This window comes from Argiope bruennichi, chromosome 10 (genome assembly GCF_947563725.1).
Source record: "Argiope bruennichi chromosome 10, qqArgBrue1.1, whole genome shotgun sequence".
Taxonomy (NCBI): domain Eukaryota; kingdom Metazoa; phylum Arthropoda; class Arachnida; order Araneae; family Araneidae; genus Argiope; species Argiope bruennichi.
Genome location: NC_079160.1, coordinates 123,878,582 through 123,899,506, shown reverse-complemented (window position 1 = coordinate 123,899,506; position 20,925 = coordinate 123,878,582). Strand labels below are relative to the sequence as shown.

Here is a 20,925-nt window from a genome sequence, read left to right as displayed (position 1 = left end):
TTTTTTTTTCTGTTTCCATCACTGTTACCAGTTTTTGTCTATCATTGTTTCTATCTGATTTATTTTTTTTAATTTACACTTTAGAAGAATTCGCAAAGTTAAAACTCTTCAATCAGCAACGGAAATTATTCACTTCTTGTCCACTTAACATACTATTTACTTTTCTAAATGGATCTTTGGCGAAACTTTTCACGAGCAGAAAAAAAAATTTCAAGGCATTTCTTTTTAAAAAAATAATTAGCGTTTTATGCATTGGACTCTGGTCCATTATAAAATAGTTGTTTTCTATAAAATTTGAATAAAGGAATTTTTAAATAAAAGTTTTTAACTAGGAAATGGGAGTTTATGAAATTATTATTCTGCACTGAATTTATTCAAAAACCAGATATTTGTTCTTAATTCGAATTTTCCTGTATTCCTGAAGGGTTATTTTTAAGAATTTTATTTTAACTTTTTCAAACTTAAATGCTTACAAAAATAATTTTTTTTTTCAATTTTAAAAACTTTTTTTCCATTATGGTAGATATGGATATTCTATCAACATTTTTCTTTATTAATCACCATTTTAACAAGACGCATTTATCCATATTTCATTAATGGGAACATTTGGAATAATATGGTTTTTTTCGTGATATAATTTGCAGAAGGGAAAAAAAAAATCTCATTCCGATTTCTTTTTTACTATAGTAAATATGATGGTTGAATGCTTTGTGAGGAAATTGAAGAATGCCTTTGGAGATTTAAAAAAAACAAAAACAAAAAAAACCCATGAAAATTTTTGAATTTCTTGCTTGTGATAACAGATAAGAAGCATTTCAAATTTATATATTCATCTACGGATTCTCTTGACAATTTCAGTTTCTGGACCATTTGTAGAAAGAAAGTTTTCCAACTTGAAATTAACTACGATCATTAATTATAAAACATATTTACGATCATTAATTCAGCAAGAATGCTTAAATCGTTGGCCAGTTATATCGATTGGATTTGAAATCAGCCGGATTTCGGATTTATATAAAAAGTTCGCAAAAGGAAATAAAAGCAAGAAAAATTGCTCCCTAATAATAAACGACAATAATGACCTATGAATTTTTCAATTATTTTTTATATAAGTCCTAAAAATTATTTATTTCTGACAATGTTCTTGCATTTCATTTTCTTTTTGTACAAAATAAAGAGTTTTCATAAATCTTTGTTAAGTCACTGAAATAAATAGTATAGTGACCTATTTACTTATTACAGATAGTATACAAATTTCTGTTCATTTGTTGGCTAGGTTATGTGCATTCATGAATTAAAAATTAAAGCATATGTTTTAAAGTATATATAAATTTACGAGTATGTTTGGTTTATTAATCAGTGTGAAAAACACGTTTTAATCATTTTCTATTTAGCTCTAATGTCAATTTGTGATTTCCATTCTACTGCTGAGTTATATCTATAGCAACATTTTATTTAATACTAGTCGCCGACCAACTGGCGAGCCAAAGTTAATGGCCACTAAAATTTTCAATTAAATAATTTACGTAACTGAGTCTTAATAGCTTTTTCAGCAAATTATTTACAAGCTTCATATTGTCATAGATAGTCTATAATAAATATTATATTAGAAGACTTCTATGATTCTATTCATTTTACTATGTATTTCCTTTTTTTTTCTGCCAATGCCACTAACCATCATGGATGCACTTTGATATTTTTAGTCTTTTAACAATACAATCTAATTTCTAACCTAGAGCGAAACAAAAATTGGCATTTTTCTTCATATTAAAAGTATTTTAAATGTAAACTTTTTTTTTTTTTTTTTTTTTTTGCAGAATTAAATAATTATATTGCTGGTTTTCCTGAAATCAGCTTTGCCAGTCATAATTTTTGTAAAGGACAGAATAATAATTCGCACTGTAAAACGAAAACTGAACTTTTTTTTTTTTTTGTACATTTAATAATAACTTTGGTGTTCTTCCAGAATTCTTATGCTCTTGTATTATTATTCTTGATACGTTTAATATTTGTTCAGAATTCTTAAGATTTTTGCTGGAAAATATGCTTAAAATATTTTTTTAAAAATTGATTAAATATGAAAAAAACATTGATACTGCAAAAAATTACAATCATTGAAAAAAAAAATTCTGAATTTGTAAAAATAATATTTATTCTGTAATATTTTCAGAAGTTATCAAGGGACAAAAACATCAAGAACTTGCTTAATTTTTAATTAATTAAAATTCTAAATGAAATTTTAAAAAATTGCTCCGAAGTGCACATTTTATCCGTCCAACATAGTTGCGTACTAAGTTTGGTAGCTATAGGTCTTACGGTTTGATTAATAGAGCGTCAACACCCAGATACACACGTACAAACACATACTCATCTTTATAATTAGTAGAGATCGCTCCTGGTGATCAGCTGGTAAGACAAAAATATTGATTATATTTAATTCCAAATAAATTATTTAGATATAACTATATACCCATGATACCGCGAAATTTCCAGACATCAAATATGTGTTACTTTTATTGTCTTACGCAAATACTCACATACGCACGAAGACACATACATTCATCTTTATTATTAGCATAGATAATGCATTTCATGTTTGTAAAGATGAAGTTTTGTAATGGAATTTTTATTCGCTCTCTCAGGTGACAGAATTTCAAAATTGCACGGCACATTTGTATTCTCTATGACTATACATAATTTTGCTAGAAATGAACTTGTCAATTTACTTAATTTTTAATTTCAAATGAGTAGTGCCATCCGGTACTGAATATGAGAAAAAAACAATTTATTTTTAAATTACATAATGCATATAATCTACACTAATTATAAAGATAAATTTGTGTGTGTTAGTTTTGGTAGTGTACATGTTGTTTACATCTATAACAACCAAATTTTGCACATATATGCAGTGCGGAAATTTGAAATTTCAGTGCGATTTTTTAAATTTTCAGTTAATTAAAATTTGTAAAATTTTGACGTCTTTGCAATAATCTCTGAAAATATTATAGCAGAAAAACGATTTGTACAGAATCTTAAAATTCAAAACATTATCTTTTAAATGATGCCAAATTTTTTGCCATATACTTTTTTTATTTTTTAAAAGTTTTTAAGTTTATTTTACAACACCGTATTTTATTATTGAAGAGAAACTGAAACCATTTACATTGTTGCTCCTAATACCTCATCTTGACCTTATACCACTGATATGACCAAGATATGAAGATTCGGTTTATTTTCCCATGTTGAGTTGGCTTAAATATGAAGCATGCTTTTAATAATTTTTCTACATATATTTTGTTGCATTAAATAAAAAAGTTCGTCCTTTCGTGACCAAAACTGAGTGAGTTATGACAATTTGAATGTCACTGTTTCATAAAAACGCGGAATTCCATTGACCATCTCGAAGATATTCAATCAGTGCCCTGAGTTTCCCCAAGATAGATCGACCTAAAATAATTACATTTTTTTTATTGTCCTAAAATAAGGATATTCAAGACTTTATAACTCGGTCAGATTTAGCCGCAAAAGATGGAAACGTTAGATGATCAAGATTATTTTACTGAATAGGATTCCTAGGCCTGAAGGAAGAAATAAAATTCAGATTTCATAATCGTTTACAGAAGTACTTTTTTTATTGAAATAAACTAAAATATTACGACATTTAAATCCTTCGGAAAGCAAAATTGAAAATAAAATTTTATGATGAGGCCAAAGAAAATATTATTGAATAATGTTTTTATATAATTCATAACTTATTAAAATATTCTGTAATACAAATAAATTTCAATGCTGAAGTCATGTATTTTCTTTTTTTTAAAGACGTGTTTGGTTTTTAAAAAATGCATTTATTGAAGTTTTATCAATTCCGGCTTCAATTTCAAGTTCACATTTTACGGGAACTGATAGAAAATTAGAGAAAGGCATCGAAGAACGAACAGAATAAGGTAAGGCTTCTATAATAGTATCGGTGATAAGTTTCTAAAAATTTGAAGCTTAAAAACATTTTGCTTGAGAATCTATTAAGAGAGCAAGATACATCTATCTATATCTATATCTATATCTATACTTATAATAAAGCTCAATGTGTGTGTGTGTGTGTGTGTTGGCGCTCTACAGGTCAGGTCATTTGACATACAGCTATCAAATTTGGTACATGTATACCTTAGAGGTCGGGAATGTGCACCTGGGGTCCCTTTTTTTGAAATTTTAATTAGAATTTTAATTATTAATTAAAAACTAACTTTCCCGCCAAAAAAATCTTTCATTTTTACCACCGCCAAATGAGTAAGGCTTCAGTTGTTTTTTCTCCCAACAGTAATGAGGCTAGGGTTAATATTTTTCGGCGGATTATTTCAAACGATTCTGTTTATTTTCTTAATGTTTTATGCATTTAAAATTAAACATTGTTAATTAATCCATGTTTCAGATTCATTCTGAAGTACTTTTGAATTAAAATAACACAGAATAAAGGAAATTAAAAATGTATAATCTGCATAGCGTTACCCCAACTGGCGTAGAAAAATTCACGCATTGACGTTAACGTAACTGGCGAAGAAAATACACGCATGCGCATTATGTTCAGACTGTGCGCATGACAACCAACGAATGATTTAAATTATTTTTAGGTTAGTTGCATGCTTTTGTAAGTAAATTGTATTTATGTTAATTATATATTTTTTGTATATGCTTATAGTTTTAAGTACATCGTTTTTTAAGTACTTTTTTTAAACCTGTGTTCGGCCGATTATTTTAAACGATTCGTTTTATTTTCTTAGTGTTTGATGCATTTAAAATGAAACATTGTTCATTAATCGATCTGTTCATGATGAATTTCAGAAAATTTTGTTGACAAAGTCTTGAGATATTACATAAAAAAAATTCTTTAGTGCCCATAAAGTTTAAACGCTCAGTGACTCTGTTATCAGTAATCATATTATAAAAAAATGCTTTGTTTCAGTAAAAAATATTATGATATTAATTCTTTCCACTTTAATTTAAAGCATAAATTCTACGGGAGCTAACAGAAAATTAGAGAGATAATATTACGTTATGACTGAAGGCATTTATAATATTATGAATGAATTATACGACTATCAAAATTAGAAGTTTTTAAATATTTTGATGAAGAATCTATTAAAGTAGCGTAAAATATTTAATTATTAAAATTTAAACGAACATTAAGATTGGCGAACCGGCTGGTCGCCAAAGGCGGCTAGTAAAAAATAAAAAAAGAGCAAGATACATTTGAGAAGCTACTTTTAAGCAAGAAGCTACTTTCTTTGAGGGGAACCAAACAAGAAAGAGGAAAATATAAAACTCATATTATTAAAATTTTTTGGTTAAAAATCTTCATCTCTAAGCAGATGAATAAAAATAATAAAAATTTTGCTATATGCTGCATTCCAAATAGCTCTTTTCGGTCCTTTTTAATGAATATTAAATCAAAAGAATAACGTTAGAGTAAGATGCTGATACCTGTTTGTAATTTCAGTCTTACTGAAGAATTGTTAATGTGTTATCTATACTAAAGATAATTGTTAATGTGTTTATCTATACGTTAACATGAGTTGCAAGACAAAAGTCCCCAAAGCTTAACATTTAGCAAACGTGATTTAGAGGTTAAAAATGTGTAATTTATCAAAATTTACAACTATAATTTTAATTAATGTCTCTCTTTCTCTTTCTCTCTATATATATACTATATATTAAAATAAAACTAATTCTACATGGTTGTATAAAAAATGGTTTTGTCGATTCGTGCTATCAAAACATTAACTATATTAAAAAGCAACTCAAAACAGCGAACTCAAGAACTGACTAAAATACACCGATAAAAAAGTATTAAATAAGAAATAAATCGTAATAATAATTTCAATATTCTTTATCAAGTATTTGTAATATTTATATGCTACAAGGGAAAAATAGATTCAGTTTAATCAACTTTACTTAAAAAACATTAGTTCAAAATGGATATTCACAGATCAATGCGAATGTCAAATACTTTGTTATATTATTTATGTAAACAAGTAACTGTCTGTTTAATTTTTCCTTAATTTGTCTTTTTTTAAAAGTTTTATAAAAATTTATTCATTTGCCTTTATAAAATGAAGGCATTTTTTTTAAAAAGGAAATTAGCCCCATGAGTTCACTGAATTTTCCCATCTCCAGGCATGGGTTAAAGTGTAATTATCAAGTTTCGCATGGGAAAAATGTTGATTATACCATAAAAAAGAATCAATATCCATCAATCATTCTCATTACAAGAATGATAAATATGCATTCCCTACAGCTTTTCTAACTGTTTACCAAGTTTTCTCTAAAAGGTAATTTAATTCCATTTATCCTACAACTTTAGCATATATGATATTAGTTAAGAACGCATCTACCATACGACCGCCCGGTGGTATTGTTGCCGTACTGAAATTGGGGTAGCTTTTCAAAATCATCAGAGATAGGTAAGTAAATGGAAGTGGAGGAATCAATTACAGAACTGTCATACGTATATATTTTTCTTTCTTGATGCTCATAAAAGCATCAGTTACTGCCCTATCTATAAGCTTTCTTTGAAAAACTACATTTAAGCAATTTTATTTTGATGATTAAAATGCTAAAGAGAAAAATATCAAAATAATGTTTATTAAAATTATTTGATAAAAAAAACCCTTCACTTTTAAATAGAATAGTAGATGAATAAAAATTTTACAATATGCTGCATTCCAGTGGATATCAAATCAAAAGAATAACATTAGGTCAACATACATATATGCAATCGTAATTTCAATCTTACTGAAGAAATATATAGTTGTTCATATATTTATCTATACTTTGAAATGAGTTATAAGACAGACTGCCGACTCCAGAAACTGAAAATTTATCAAACATGCTTTAAAGGTTGAAAACGTGTGCTTTGATGCAATGCATCAAAATTTCCAATGATAATTTTAACTAAACCAAATGTTGATGTTTTCCTCTTATAATTCCCAAAATATATTATTGTACAAAAATGATACTAACACTATTTTCCAAATTTAATATCAAAAAGCTTTTATTGATATCAATTTTATTATCATACAATTGTCTTTTTAATATTAATAAATTAAAAAAACATTTTAGAATGTATTTCTACAATAATTTTTATTATTGTAATACAATTCATTTCATTCCCAATACTCTATCAAAATTTAACTACTCAAGTAAAGACGAATTTATTCTTTTGCCATTAATTTAAACTTTTTTTTCTGTCACTCAACATTACATGTTTGTTTGTATGCAATATAGTAATTACAAAAAAAAAAAAAAAAGTATAACCAACAATATTATTTGATAACAATAATCTTTGAAAAAAATAGAATATTATGTTTGCAGTAGTAGCTGAAAAATCTACAAACGAGGATAACAATTCCTTATGACATCTTGACACAACGCAATTTCTCCTACCCTTCAAGATATTTTATTTGTTCAATAAAAATGCTTAGGTAAATTAACAAAGCCATATTCGAAATTTTGTTAAGATGCCATTTTATCATTCAGATTTAGTATTTAAAACTTCAAAAATAACATTTGGAAATTATGAAATTTTCTTCTGAGGCATTAAAAAAGGTTTCTTTTATTCGCAAAAGAATTATTTTTCTTCAGAAGTAAAATTTTCTTAAAAAAAAAATGCTGTAAAGAAATTTAAGTGTAAGCTGATTAGTGATGGCATTCGCGTATCTAATTTTAAGGATAAATATCCAGAATGGATATTTATTTTTCAATTAACTGTATTCACATAAAAAAACTGTATGATCTTATATGCTAATGTTATAAAGAGGCAGAAAAAGTATAAAGATAAAAGAGAGAAAAGGAAAGAAGCATATAATTTTTTTTTTATTTTATAAAATTAAAAAGAAAATTAATTAAAAAAAAACAATAACACATCATACATTTTACATACTTGATTTAAATTTTTTTTTAGTTACGATGAACAATAATGAGGTAGACGATTTTTTAAAAAGTAATTTTAACTAAATTTTTTTTAAAAAATGATTTATTTTTCACTTAAAATGATATTGGAAACAAAAGTGAAAGATATTGTTTAGTTTTTTTTCCTTCCAATTTTTAGACTGTAGTTTATGCATTAATAAGAATCATGTTTTAGAGGTAGAATTTGAATTTTGAGAGGAGTTGCATAGATTATCGGCTTTCTTATGGAATATATTATATCATATATTCCACTTGTAAATGATTGTGCTTTCTCTTTGGTCATTAAGTTTAATTTTTTCTTCTATCAAGTTCTCTTTATCTCTTTTAAATATCCACATTCCACTGCTCTTTCATATGCTAACAGATTTCTTTTTTCTTCTTTTGTGAATACAATGGCCTAGGAAGTTCTTTCAGTTGCATTTAAAATGTACAAAACTACTTTGGTTTTTAAAATACTGGTTTCATACAAACTCCTTCATCAAAACAATGATCAGAACATATTTTGTGATCCTTCTGATATTTTTCATTCTCAGTCCATCATTTTTTCTGCAATGAATAAAATCTGTCTTCAGTTGATTGCCATCTATTTTCTTTTATTGATTCAACTGATATATATAAGTTAAACCACTCGGACAGTTTTAATCTACTTGTGTCATTAGCTTTAAAATTTTTACTGAAGGTGAATTGAATCAATACTAAATTATTTTTGGAAATTAACCTTTCTTTATGTTTTTGTAATGGGGACAATGGAAGTTGTTTTAAAGTCTCCAAGTTATTAAATTGCCTATTGAACAAATGAATTTGCAGATAATTTGATTCAGAGATTATGATTATGTTTATTATTGATTCTAAATTGTAAATAATGTTTTCAATTTAACATAAACAGTGTTAAAATTCATTATTCCATTGTAATTATCATTACTTTAAAACAATAAAAATTATTCTCCCATTTCATTTTTCTACAACAATCTTTTTTCTATATCCTCATAGAAATTGTCATTTTTTTTTAATAATTAAGTCAAAACCTTAATTTTAAAAGATAAAGTAGGTATATAAACTATATAAGTTTTAAGGATTTTCATCATCCTTTATAATTTTTTTTACACAATATCTCAGAAATATTCGCCACTCGGTATTTATCCACTCATTTGAATTAGTTAAAACAATATTAATATAGCATTTTCTAAGGTGGAGCAAATGTTTCTTATTTTGTTAATGGTTTGGTTAACTAATATACATTAGTTTATTACAATAATGAATGCATGGGAAGCAAATCACTTTTATTTCATAAATTATTATTGAAAATCAAAATGAGAAGAAATTAAGCTTAAAAAAACTGAGAAAAAGAAAAATTCTTGAGAAAATGTAAGTATCGAATAAAATATTACTTAAATATTATATAAAAATTAGCAAATGATATTTTAGAATTTAATTGAAAATTCTATTGCCTAATTTAGAATAAACTAATATTATTATATTAAATTAAAAAATAATAATTATTTTTTGAAATTAAAAATTACATTCCAAATTTTCTTTAAAAGTTTTTACTTTGTGCATTATTATAAAAGTAGAAAATTCAACATTTGAACAAATGTATCCAAGATATTAAAATTTTTAGTACAATTTTTCTTTTAAAATATTATTACACCAACAGTATAATTACAAAGAATTGATTCTATTACCTTTTCAGATTTAGTTTGGCTACTTTCAATTAAAATTCTGATTTTTAGCATTAAAAGAAGAATTAAATTGCAGTATGCATAAATAAATTTACTAAGCATTTATGAAAAAAAAAAAAATAGAATAAGAAATATATGTATTGAAAAAGTACTTTTTAAAATCATGTAATATTATGCATATAATTTTTAATTCAATATAAATCTTATTTTAACCAAACAAAAAATAGTTTTTATTAAATAGAAAATATTGAATATTTTGATGATTCCTTTGAAGATTTTTGGTTATCATACTTTCTTAACAGAGAATAAGCCATATTTTATCAAAAATGTAGCTAAAATTATATATATAGTGAAAAGAATTCATATATATATATAATCTTAACAGTGCATATTTTTTACAAGTATAAATTATTCAATTTTAAAACAAATTTTAAAGAGTTTATCATGCACAATATCAACATTTAAAAAAAAAAAATGGACAAAACTGCAAGAAAGAGATTACAGATTTTTATTATTGCAATTTTTAGACCACAAAATATAAATGCTTTATTGCTAATACAAATACTACCAAATAACAAAATCAAAGCATGCCTGCAGTTATAAAAAATGTTTTAAATGTTCTATAACATTAATTTATTATTAAATTAAGTAATATAATTTTTAAAAAGCATCACTTAAAAAAAAATTTAGTTAATATTTAAAAAAAAAACATTTAGCTTTGTACATTAAACAAAATATGAGCATAAAACATTAAAATACTTTCCAATGAATACAGCCAAATTGCAAGAAATAAAATTAAAACAACATCGAATTTGTATTCCGAATAAAGCATCATTTTTCGCTTCCATTAAGAATTTAAATGAAACTTGTAAGTTCATTTTCATTACTTTGTGAAAACTTTAAATTTCATTTAACAAACCAATAGAAGATAGAATTTAATGAGCAAAAATAAATAAATAAATTATATCACGGTATTATCCTTTTATTAATAAAAATCGTGCATAAATAAGGTCTGCCTTCTTCATAGATCAGATCGACCGTCGTACACCCTCCACCCTATACATTCCAAAAATGCGCTTCATTCTTGGCGTGTAAATAAATTTTCACCTTTTGGCGAAAAAAGCTTTTCCGTAAGCAACCATACATCTATTCTCCCATTTCCATCACTACCGGAATGAAACCCATCCTCCAGTGCTACTTCCTCCCAATCGTTCCTAATGTTTCCCCCTTATGAACTTCTAGTGGGGGGTTCAAGCGTCCTCCGGTTAACGAATCTCGAATGATGTATGTAGTACAGCGTGGGTGTATCGTGATGGCTTGTAAATAACTGTAACGTTTGCTGTGTTGTGGTTGGTGTCTTTTGTGTTCATGTTTTGTGCTTGTGTCAAAGAAAGCAAGTATTTTAAATGTTGTGTCTGCTGGAACTGATTAAAAGCGCTGGAGCAGCTGGTAGCTACTAAGAATCTTTACATAACACTCGCCAAAAGTTATAATAAAAATAAGAAATTAATCAACAGTACAAAATACTACTTATATTTGGTAAGCATATTCTTATATATATATATATATATATATATATATATATATATATATATATATATATATATATATATATATATATATATATATATATATATATATATATATATATAGGTATGTCATACATTCATCAGATTCTGTTTCTGTGCTGACTTTTAGATCCTCCTAAGGGCTTGGAAAGGTCAGTTGTGTTTGAAATTTATTATTTGCTTGCATATCTTAATCAAGATATTCAAGCTGCATATTCAGAATAACTGTCAGTTGACATTTATTCTGAATAGGCTTGAAATCAGTGTTTCAAGGAGAGTTTTTCAATAAATTTTTAATGTAATAAAGCAATCATAGTTTTGTAATGTTATCCATTTTTTTAATGAATGTCTTCTTAAAAATAATTTTAAACATTTTTCAAATTCATTGAGTTTTAAAATTAATTATCTGACATAATCATAATAAATTATATAGAATTTATATTGTCTTTAACCTTTCTGATACAATTCAATCAAAAAATTATTCATGAAATAACTATTTAATTTTTATTTAAAAGCATGTTTTATTTTATTATTCATTCACATTACTAATAAAAATTATATTATTGATTTAGATAGAATTACAATTCTTTGCAAAATATCTTAAACAGCAGAAATTTATAGAATTTGAAGTAAAATTTAAGCAAGATATATTTAATAGTTTGGAAATGTATGATACATTTAAAAACATTTTGGTAGTTGCAAAGTGGTACTGCATTGTTTACACTGCTAATCAATTTTGGTTCTAATTTTATTCTTGTAGCACATATGATACCTTTTAATAGATTTCCTTTCCTTCAAATTATTGAATTCAGTTTCTTCATAATCACCCCAATCATCTTCAAAATTTGTACCTCTCTTATGCTTTAAAGTGTTTATTTCACAACTTTTCCTTCATTAAAATATATATTAATTGACATTCACACTTAATATTTACGAGAGTGAAATGCAGGCAACAGAATTTGGCTGTGATTTTTACCTGGTAGTTCTAATGTTAAATAACATGTGCTAATAATATGACATTTTTACAAATAATAAAAAATGATATAATGTTGCCAAATTTAATATGCTAGAAACTAATGTGCTAAATTCATTACTATTACATTAGTAATTCATTTACATTGAATAGTGTAATTGTAAAGTATGGCATGAAAAATAAATGATAAGTTTGACTTGTCATTTTACAGCACGAGGTTAAATTAGAGTTATTTTAGAGGTTAAATGAAAATTAAAGACAATGTAAAAATTAATTAAATTATTAGTTAAATAAATGTCCATTGTTTCATTTTAAGATTTACTTTCTGGAATTATTAAATGATATATCATGATTGATCTTAATTTTTTTATTTCTTGGGAAGTTTTCAATTTTTGTCAAGAAATCTCTCTTGGTCCCTCCCCCATCTAAACTAAAAATATTAAATCTTTTATTAAAAATTGTATTCCTCCTCCCCAAATTGTTCACTGCTAACATTAACTAAAATCTTTTCTTTCTGTTAGTCTCACTAATAAATGTTTTTTAGAGAGGATCTTCCTAAGATATTTGTACCTTGAGAAATATTTTTATTTTGAATCATTTCTTATAAACTGCTATTTCTGGTGTTTGAAGTGACATTGTTTTTAAGTGCTTAAGAAAGGATTAATTTTTGTTGTTGTTACATTTTACCATTTAGCTTTTTTGCAAAATTTACCGCAAACTTTATTCATTATTATACAAAATTTATTCATTATTATCCTTTCTTTTTTCTTCCCCTTCTATGTTTATCATATAAGGAATATTAGGAAAGTTTAAATTTAATTTTGCCTCTATTTCGTCATAATTTATTCCACAAACATGAAAAGTTACAGCCTTCTCACAGCTCATGAATTTATGAGACTTAAGTAATTATAATTCTTCAGAACCATCACTTAATGATCAAGTTAGGCTTTTGATTAAAATATGAGCTTCCTATTTCATAAGAATATTATTATATCTCCCTACATCATGCAAGATATATCTTTTGATTGCATCTAAAAATTTTCAGGGCTGTAAATGCTGCATGTAAATACTTTTTTGATATGAAGGGGAAAAAAAAAGTATTTTCATTATTTATTTATTTTAAAAAAAGAATGACTATTGTAATTATTTTTTTGTGTGTAGTAAAAAATAATTAGAAATTTCATCACAATTCCTTCCAATACTCATTTAGGCAAAATAAAATGTATGTGTATGTTTTTTTTTTCTCACTCAAATGTATTATTATATGGAGTCAACGATTAAATTAATGAAATGTTCATGTTTGCATGTTCATTTGCAAAAAATTGACAGGCATTGAGATGACATTTTAGATACTATTTGCCAAATATTAAACTGAAATGCTGTTGAATTATTATATGAAAAATTCCAAAAACTCGAATTTCTTTGTGGGTTTAAAATGTATTTTCACGGTACATCCAATAAATTTATTTTCATATTCAAAAGTTTTAATATAAAAATAGTTTGTATGTCCTATTTGTATATTATATGCTTTATTAAGAATAAAATAATGATAATAATTAAGGTGGAAATGTGCTTTACTAAAATGGATTTACACCCAACATTGATGTTAATTGCTTGCTGTACTGATATGGAATGGAAATTATGCATGCTTTACTGCTATTATGTAGCTATTTTATCACTTACTATTATAAGAAATTTGAAGTTTTGTTATATATTGGAAAATTTAAGAGAAATGAATTCTGTGATGGTAGATTAAATGGGGAAATTGCTATTTTACTTTATAATTCTTTTTAATCATTTAGAATCTGTTTTAGATTACATATTCAAGCTAAGCGTTTTCTAATGCTATATCCACGTATTTATATTTGTGAGAATATTAATTTCTTTTGATATTATTTGAATTGTTTTTTAGTAGTTCTCATTCATGTTCTAAAGCTAAATATAATTGCTATTTTATAATTGATGTTTTGTTGTTTTGACATGATAAGAAAATGTAAATATTTAAAAGTGGTAATGTATTCCCCAAAAAAACCCTCGCATCTGAAATGTTCATAAAGAACTGACAACTTATTTAGAATTGTACAGACTTTGAAATTTCTTACGACAACAGCATTTTTTGATGTCACAAATAGATTCCTCATGAAAAATTAAATAGAATTAAAATTTTGTTTAATACAATGATTACAGCAGAAAATATTTGCCATTTTATGTTAAGGGACCGTTTCCATATTTAGAAGTTAAGTTTTAAGTATTCTCTGGAAAATTTATTAAGTATTGCCAAAAGAATTTTTTTCCCTTATAATATTTTAAAATCGTCTTTCAGCTTTCTATCTACATGTTACAATTTATTGTTGTGTGATGCTGACAAAAATATTTACAGTGAAAAATTCTAGCATACGTTTGATTCTTTCCCCCTGCGCCCCCCCCCCAAAAAAATAGTTTACGTTCAAAATATGAAAATAATAAGTTTTGTTGCATGAAAGAAATAAATAAAATTAAATGTATCTTTTATTTTTTGAAAGAAATATTAATTAATATCTCACCAGTACAGGCAGAGAAAAGAAATTAGCTGATTTTTATTTCTTTTTGCGTTTTATTCCCACATTCCTTTATCAATATATAACATTCATATTAGCATTGCTTACGATTCGTAATTCAGTATGAAATGATACAGCACTTTATTTTACACATTTATTAAAAAAAAAAAGTAGTTTATGTACCGATAAATACACATTTTTTTTTTCATGCTTTATTGCCAATGTAATGTTCTAAGTGAATGCATTTGATTGCGAAAAATTTCATTATATGAAGAAACATATACATAATATTTATGTTATAGAAACGTTGACCGCAAATCGCAGAACACCACTCTAAATGCTCATTCATTTATTTTACAAATCTTTTATTTCTTTTATTGTAGTATTTTTTAAGTTATTCATCAGACAATTTGCTGCTTTTGATAAGAATGGAAATTTTAAACCAGGTATAATTATTGGAATAATTATAACACCTAATTAAAGAAAAAATTAATATATATAAAATTATGAGAATGATTATTATTCCATAAGATGTCTTTAAGAAGTAACTGGAGTAAGAACTGAATATTTAAATGAGAGACTTTGTCATTAATTATAAGACAATGAATTCAATTAAATTAGAAAAGTTGCAAAATTTATAAATCGGATATATTAAATGTAATATGGAGGTGTGGAATCAATAAATAAAAGGAGTTAAAAATCGTAATAATACATCTAAATGTAGTTTATAAAAAAATAACATAATTATATCTAAAAGTTTGCTAATATATATATATATGCTTTCTATTCCTATTTCTTCTTAAAATTCTTTGTAAAAATATATCGCAAACGACTATTCTGACCCGCCCTGAGGGAAAGGAAAAATCTGAATGATCGGAACACCTTCGGCAGTATAAGCGGAAACTATAGTTGAATCTCAAGACGCATTACTAGCCACGGCATAACCTTACCCATACTGGAAGGATACAACGGTATAAGATAGATGTAGTCTGCACCACACCATTTTTGTAACCCACCAGAAAACCAACCACCAGTCCGAAATAGATTCACAGTTGTTTTGAATGATGCCTCTGAGAGAGAGAGAGAGAGAGAGAGATCAAACGAATTCAGGAATACAATGACATTCTTTCAAAAGATGAACACGCGAAACAATTTTTGCTACAGACCGTTGTCGAAGACCATAAAAATTACTCAGTTATTCCCTTAGGAAAAAATAATGTTCATTCTTCATTCATTGTGTCTTGATTTTACAGAATTATTGTTCTAAATGTGGGACCCTCGTAGAAATTGTTGCAGTTTTTAAGAAAATATAATTTGTTTAAAAAATTTTAATAAATAAAACAAGATTAATATGTGGGAATAGCAAAATTTTAAATTATAAAAATAACATGTAATGTATAATCATATTAAAATTGGAAGTATGGATCTCACACTTAAGATTTTATTATTATTATCTAGTGTTCAGCTAAAATTTTTGCTTTCGAATGTATTATCCTGAAATAATATCTAAACTATCGGTTTTGCTTATTTGTTTTTAATTGAAAGAAAACTATTCGAAGTTGTAAGATGTAAAATTCACTGTATTTTCATTCATAAAGATAAACTAAATAATTGGTTATTGGTAAAAAATATTTTCAGAATGTTAATAGTGAAATTAGCATTTGGGGAAACAGAGCGTATTACAGTTATTAATCACTTCAAATGATTGCTTTTATTTGCCTTGTTTAAAAACAGATAATCACTCCTTGAAATTGTAAAGTTTACTAATATTGCTGAGTAGATTCATATAATGCTTGTACTATGTTGTGAAATAAATTATGCTCCTACTAACAGTAGCATCAAGACCGGGTAGAGTACAGATGCCATGAGTGCCATTAGAACAAAACATAAGTGCATTTATATCATTTTTAAATGAAATATGAAGGAGTGAAAAATATTGACCTGCCTGGGTGCCATCTATATTTCGCAAACGTTCGTTCGATAATGATTGGGGGTTGAAAAAATTATAATGCCTTGGAACACCTCGCTACATCTTTGCCTTATAATGACAAAAAAAAAAAAAAAAAAAATGCATAGAAGTTTGAAGTTTATTGTAGGATTGGATGCATTTGGATTTTTGATATATCTTGCAATTATCATGTGAATTGGCTGGATTACCATTCTGTTACTTTGTAAAAAATGTGGTTATGTTCGTACATCATTATCATCCACAAGTTTTTTTTCTTCTTTGCGTGTGTGTTTTAATATTCATCTAATGGAAAATGAATGTTACAACCCTAGTTCGACATTAATTTCTTTCAAATATTTGGAACTGTATCTGGCACTCTAAATTGTATTGTAAAAATGAAAATTTGTTGCTTACAAAATGGTTTCCCAAAATATGTTGTGATTAAAAAAAATATTTTTTTTTTTTCTTCTGAGTAATTGTAATTTGTTGAGAATAAATCATTGTAATCATGTTTTTTGCAATAGTCTAAATGTGGATCGATGATTTTTTCGTTTTTGTTGTTATTTTATTATCGTAAAACTTGTTAAACTATTTCATTCATAAAAATCCTATTTGCATTAGTCCTGAATTAATAACGTCATTTTCTTGTATTTAAATCTTTTTTTCAGCATGATTTGGTGCTAAGTAGTAAAATAAATCAACTTTTTTTTTTTTATATATATATATCTATCGTTTAATGTAGCTTTCGTGCTTTCCTGTTGCTCACATACAAATAATTTCATCTGTCGAAATTGCAACTGCGACTGTACTGCTCAAAGATTAAGATCCCTGTATTATTTTTTGTTTAAAACATTTATTTAAATATTGTTATAGAGTTATTGAGCGTGTAGAATCATATAATAGACTTTAAGTTGAAAATATTCTTTTAATGCTGTCAGTGAAACTATGAAATACATTTATATGCATGTAAGTTATTATGACTTCAATTCAAAATTTTGAAACATTTTGACAGTAAAAAAGGTGACTCGGTCGTGAAACTAGCAACATTCGATTGATATTTATTTATTTTTAATTGGATGGTGGTGTAAATTCTTTTTTTTTTTTTTTTCTTCTGATATATATTCTAAATTTAAAGACTGAAATTCTATTGAATTGCTCAACTAGGAAATAACAATAACAAAACTGTCAATGGAAAAAATGTAATTTTTATTATTTAAATGAATTATTATTAATACCAAAATATTAATATTGAGAATAATTGATTGCAAAAAAAAAAAAAAAATGATGTACATTTTTTTGCTTAAACATTAAGGAGAATTAAGGAGAATTATTATATTAGAGTCCAAGAGCGAACAATCCATAATTTGTGAATTGATGATCATCCAAGTATAAAATTCTTTCTATAGCTGTTTTAATAAGTTTCTATGTCTATTCAGTTGCTTTGAAAGTTTAGTTTATTTCAAAGATAAACAGAAAACTTCTTGCTCTATTAGCTATCTTAGTTCGAAGAGTCACTGAAATAATGATAAATTTTATGGAAATGTGTTCTAAAAGGAGCTTTTTTTTTTTTTTTTTTTTTTTTTTCTTTTTCAGATGGCTTCTGAAGGTGGCTTGAGTGTGATGAAGACGCAAAGTTTATTTCGAAACGAATAAAAAAATTCCAATGTTTATGTACAGATAAAAGGCATTCCCCAGAGTTAAATGATCAGTGCTACAATTCCATCTCATTTTTGAGGGGGGTGGGGAATAAATTCTGAGGATGGAAGTCTCAATCAAGGAGAATGAAACACATTTATTTGATGATCATTGTGTTAAATCGTTTGGTGACGATACAGCGGTACGAACTCAAGATTTCATAAATGAGACCCGTTTCGCTTGCGATTGTTGTAATAAAGCATTTCCCCAGAAAAGTGACTTAAATGACCATGTTTGTACTCCTATGAATGAAAAACTTTATTCTTGTGATGCATGCGGTAAAGGATTTTCTCGGATAAATTATTTAAAACAACACGCTCGAATTCATACAAATGAAAAAGTTTATTCTTGTGATGCATGCAGTAAAAAATTCCTTCGGAAATTTCATTTAAACCAGCATTTATTTTCTCATACAAATGAAAAATTATACTGTTGTGATGTGTGCAGTAAAGGATTTTCTCAGAAAAAGTATTTAAATCAACATTTACGTATTCATGCAAATGAAAAGGCTTATTCTTGTGATGAATGCTGTAAAAGATTTTCTCAGAAAGCTCATTTAAATCAGCACATACTTACTCACACAAATGAAAAAGCTTACTCTTGTGATGTGTGCAATAAAGGATTTTATCGGAAAGCTCATTTAAATTTACACTTGCTTACTCATACAAATGAAAAACCTTATTCATGTGATGTGTGCAATAAAGGATTTGCTCAGAAAAATCATTTAAATCAACACTTGCTTACTCATACAAATGAAAAACCATATTCTTGTGATGTGTGTAATAATGTGTTTTCACGAAAAAAAAATTTAAATCAGCACTTGCTTACTCATACAAATGAAAAGCCTTATTCTTGTAGTGTATGCAATAAAGAATTTTCTCAAAAAAATAATTTAAATCAACACCTTCGTACTCATACGAATGATAAACCTTATTCTTGTGATGTATGTAGTAAAGGATTTTCTCGGAAAAATCATTTAAGTCAACATTTGCGTACGCATACTAAAGAAAAACCTTATTATTGTGATGTATGCAGCAAAGGTTTTTCTCGGAAAGCTTATTTTAATCAACATCTGCTTACTCATTCAAAATAAAAATGTATGATGATCAAGCTAATCTATGCAATAAAAATTTCTGAAAAACTATTTTAGATGAATGTTATCGAATTCACACCAATGCAAGTTTTATTGTTGCCATCTATGCTGAAAAGAATTTTCTCATTAAAATAATTTTAATCAACACATCTTGCGAATAATTCTTGTGAAAGAAAATTTTTTTTGTTCATTGTCAAACATTTTCTAAAAAAAAAAAAAAAAAAAAAGATCTTAAATGATTATTAGCGTGTTCATACAAGTTGAAAAACATTTTTTCCGGTTGCTATTAATATTTAAGAATTTTGCCACGCTGAATATTTAAATGAATATTATATGGAGGAAGTCCTGGATATGCACTGAGTTTTAGTTATGAGCTTTTATAAAAATTTTCATTAAAATAAAATTTGCATTATTCGGGTGTGTGGTGATTCTAGATTGAATGTTACCGACGAAATCTCTGAAAATATTTTTGTTTCCGACAAATGACGCAATATGTCAAACGGCTGTTTTAATTGTCTTGGATTTAAGAATTGGCCATTTCTTCATTTTCGATAAATATCTTCTTCGCGGTTGCAGGTTGTCTTTCTTTTCTGTTCATTGATCAGAATGAATCAAGAAAAGGCGACGTAACTTTTCTTTCCGTGAAACCGTGAGATACTGCAGCTGTGTTTCATTTCAAAGTGATTTGACTAAACAACTATCTACTTTTGAAGAATAATATTCCAGGAATTTTACTGATGAAAAATTTGTCTTTTAAATATGAGCCTTGATATGTATAGTTCGTTAAAAAAGTATCTTAACACATTTGTAATTTATTAATGTGAAAATGAAGTAAAAATATTTCATTAAATCCTTTCTAAATATGTGCAAATTACATTTGCGTAAAGAGCTGTTTTTATATTTATTTTCTCACAGAAATCATCATTGATTTTTTTAAAAATACTTATACTTATTGAAAACCCACCGAATAGGAAATTTTAAATAATTATGTGCAAATTAAACAAAAAGGTGTTATGCAAAATCCAACTTTTTGAAAAACAGGTTTTCAAATTCAATATTTCCAAAAAGCCGGTTTTCGAATCCCCTCCCCCCCAAAAAGAATAGGGTAAAATATTTTATTTAATTTATATAAAATAACAAAAAAAGAAATTAGTATCAAAATATAAATATATATATATATATATATATATATATATATAAGGATTACATATACATATTACTTAGACAAAATAATGAAAACTCAAATAAAAATTTCAAATAATATTTTTATTATTTTCACTAATTTTAATTTCTGCTAAAAAAAATAGGATTTTAAAAATCACAAAATATCCACTGAACGGTGGCTAAGTCTTGTTCTTATTTTGGGCTCAATATTGTCTGAAATTGAAAATACTCGTTCAATAGCTACTGACCTTGGTTTTATAGTTTTCATGACATCAAAAAACAAATCCAAGTTTTTTGTTCTTTTAT

General features: G+C 26.2%; 1 protein-coding gene across 2 annotated transcripts; it reads left to right on the top strand.

Moving 5' to 3' along the window:
• Nucleotides 1–10,847: 10,847 nt before the first annotated feature.
• On the top strand, nucleotides 10,848–20,364 carry LOC129988573 (gastrula zinc finger protein XlCGF8.2DB-like). 2 transcript variants are annotated; one of them, XM_056096823.1, is made up of 2 exons: nucleotides 10,848–11,180; nucleotides 18,261–20,364. In XM_056096823.1, exon 2 carries the CDS (start codon nucleotides 18,427–18,429, stop codon nucleotides 19,453–19,455), a length of 1,029 nt encoding a protein of 342 aa, XP_055952798.1. In that variant the 5' UTR covers nucleotides 10,848–11,180; nucleotides 18,261–18,426; the 3' UTR covers nucleotides 19,456–20,364. The 2 variants fall into 2 exon arrangements, with proteins under 2 accessions (XP_055952798.1, XP_055952799.1); XM_056096824.1 differs by lacking the exon at nucleotides 10,848–11,180 and adding an exon at nucleotides 11,288–11,361.
• The last annotated feature ends 561 nt before the right edge of the window (nucleotides 20,365–20,925 follow it).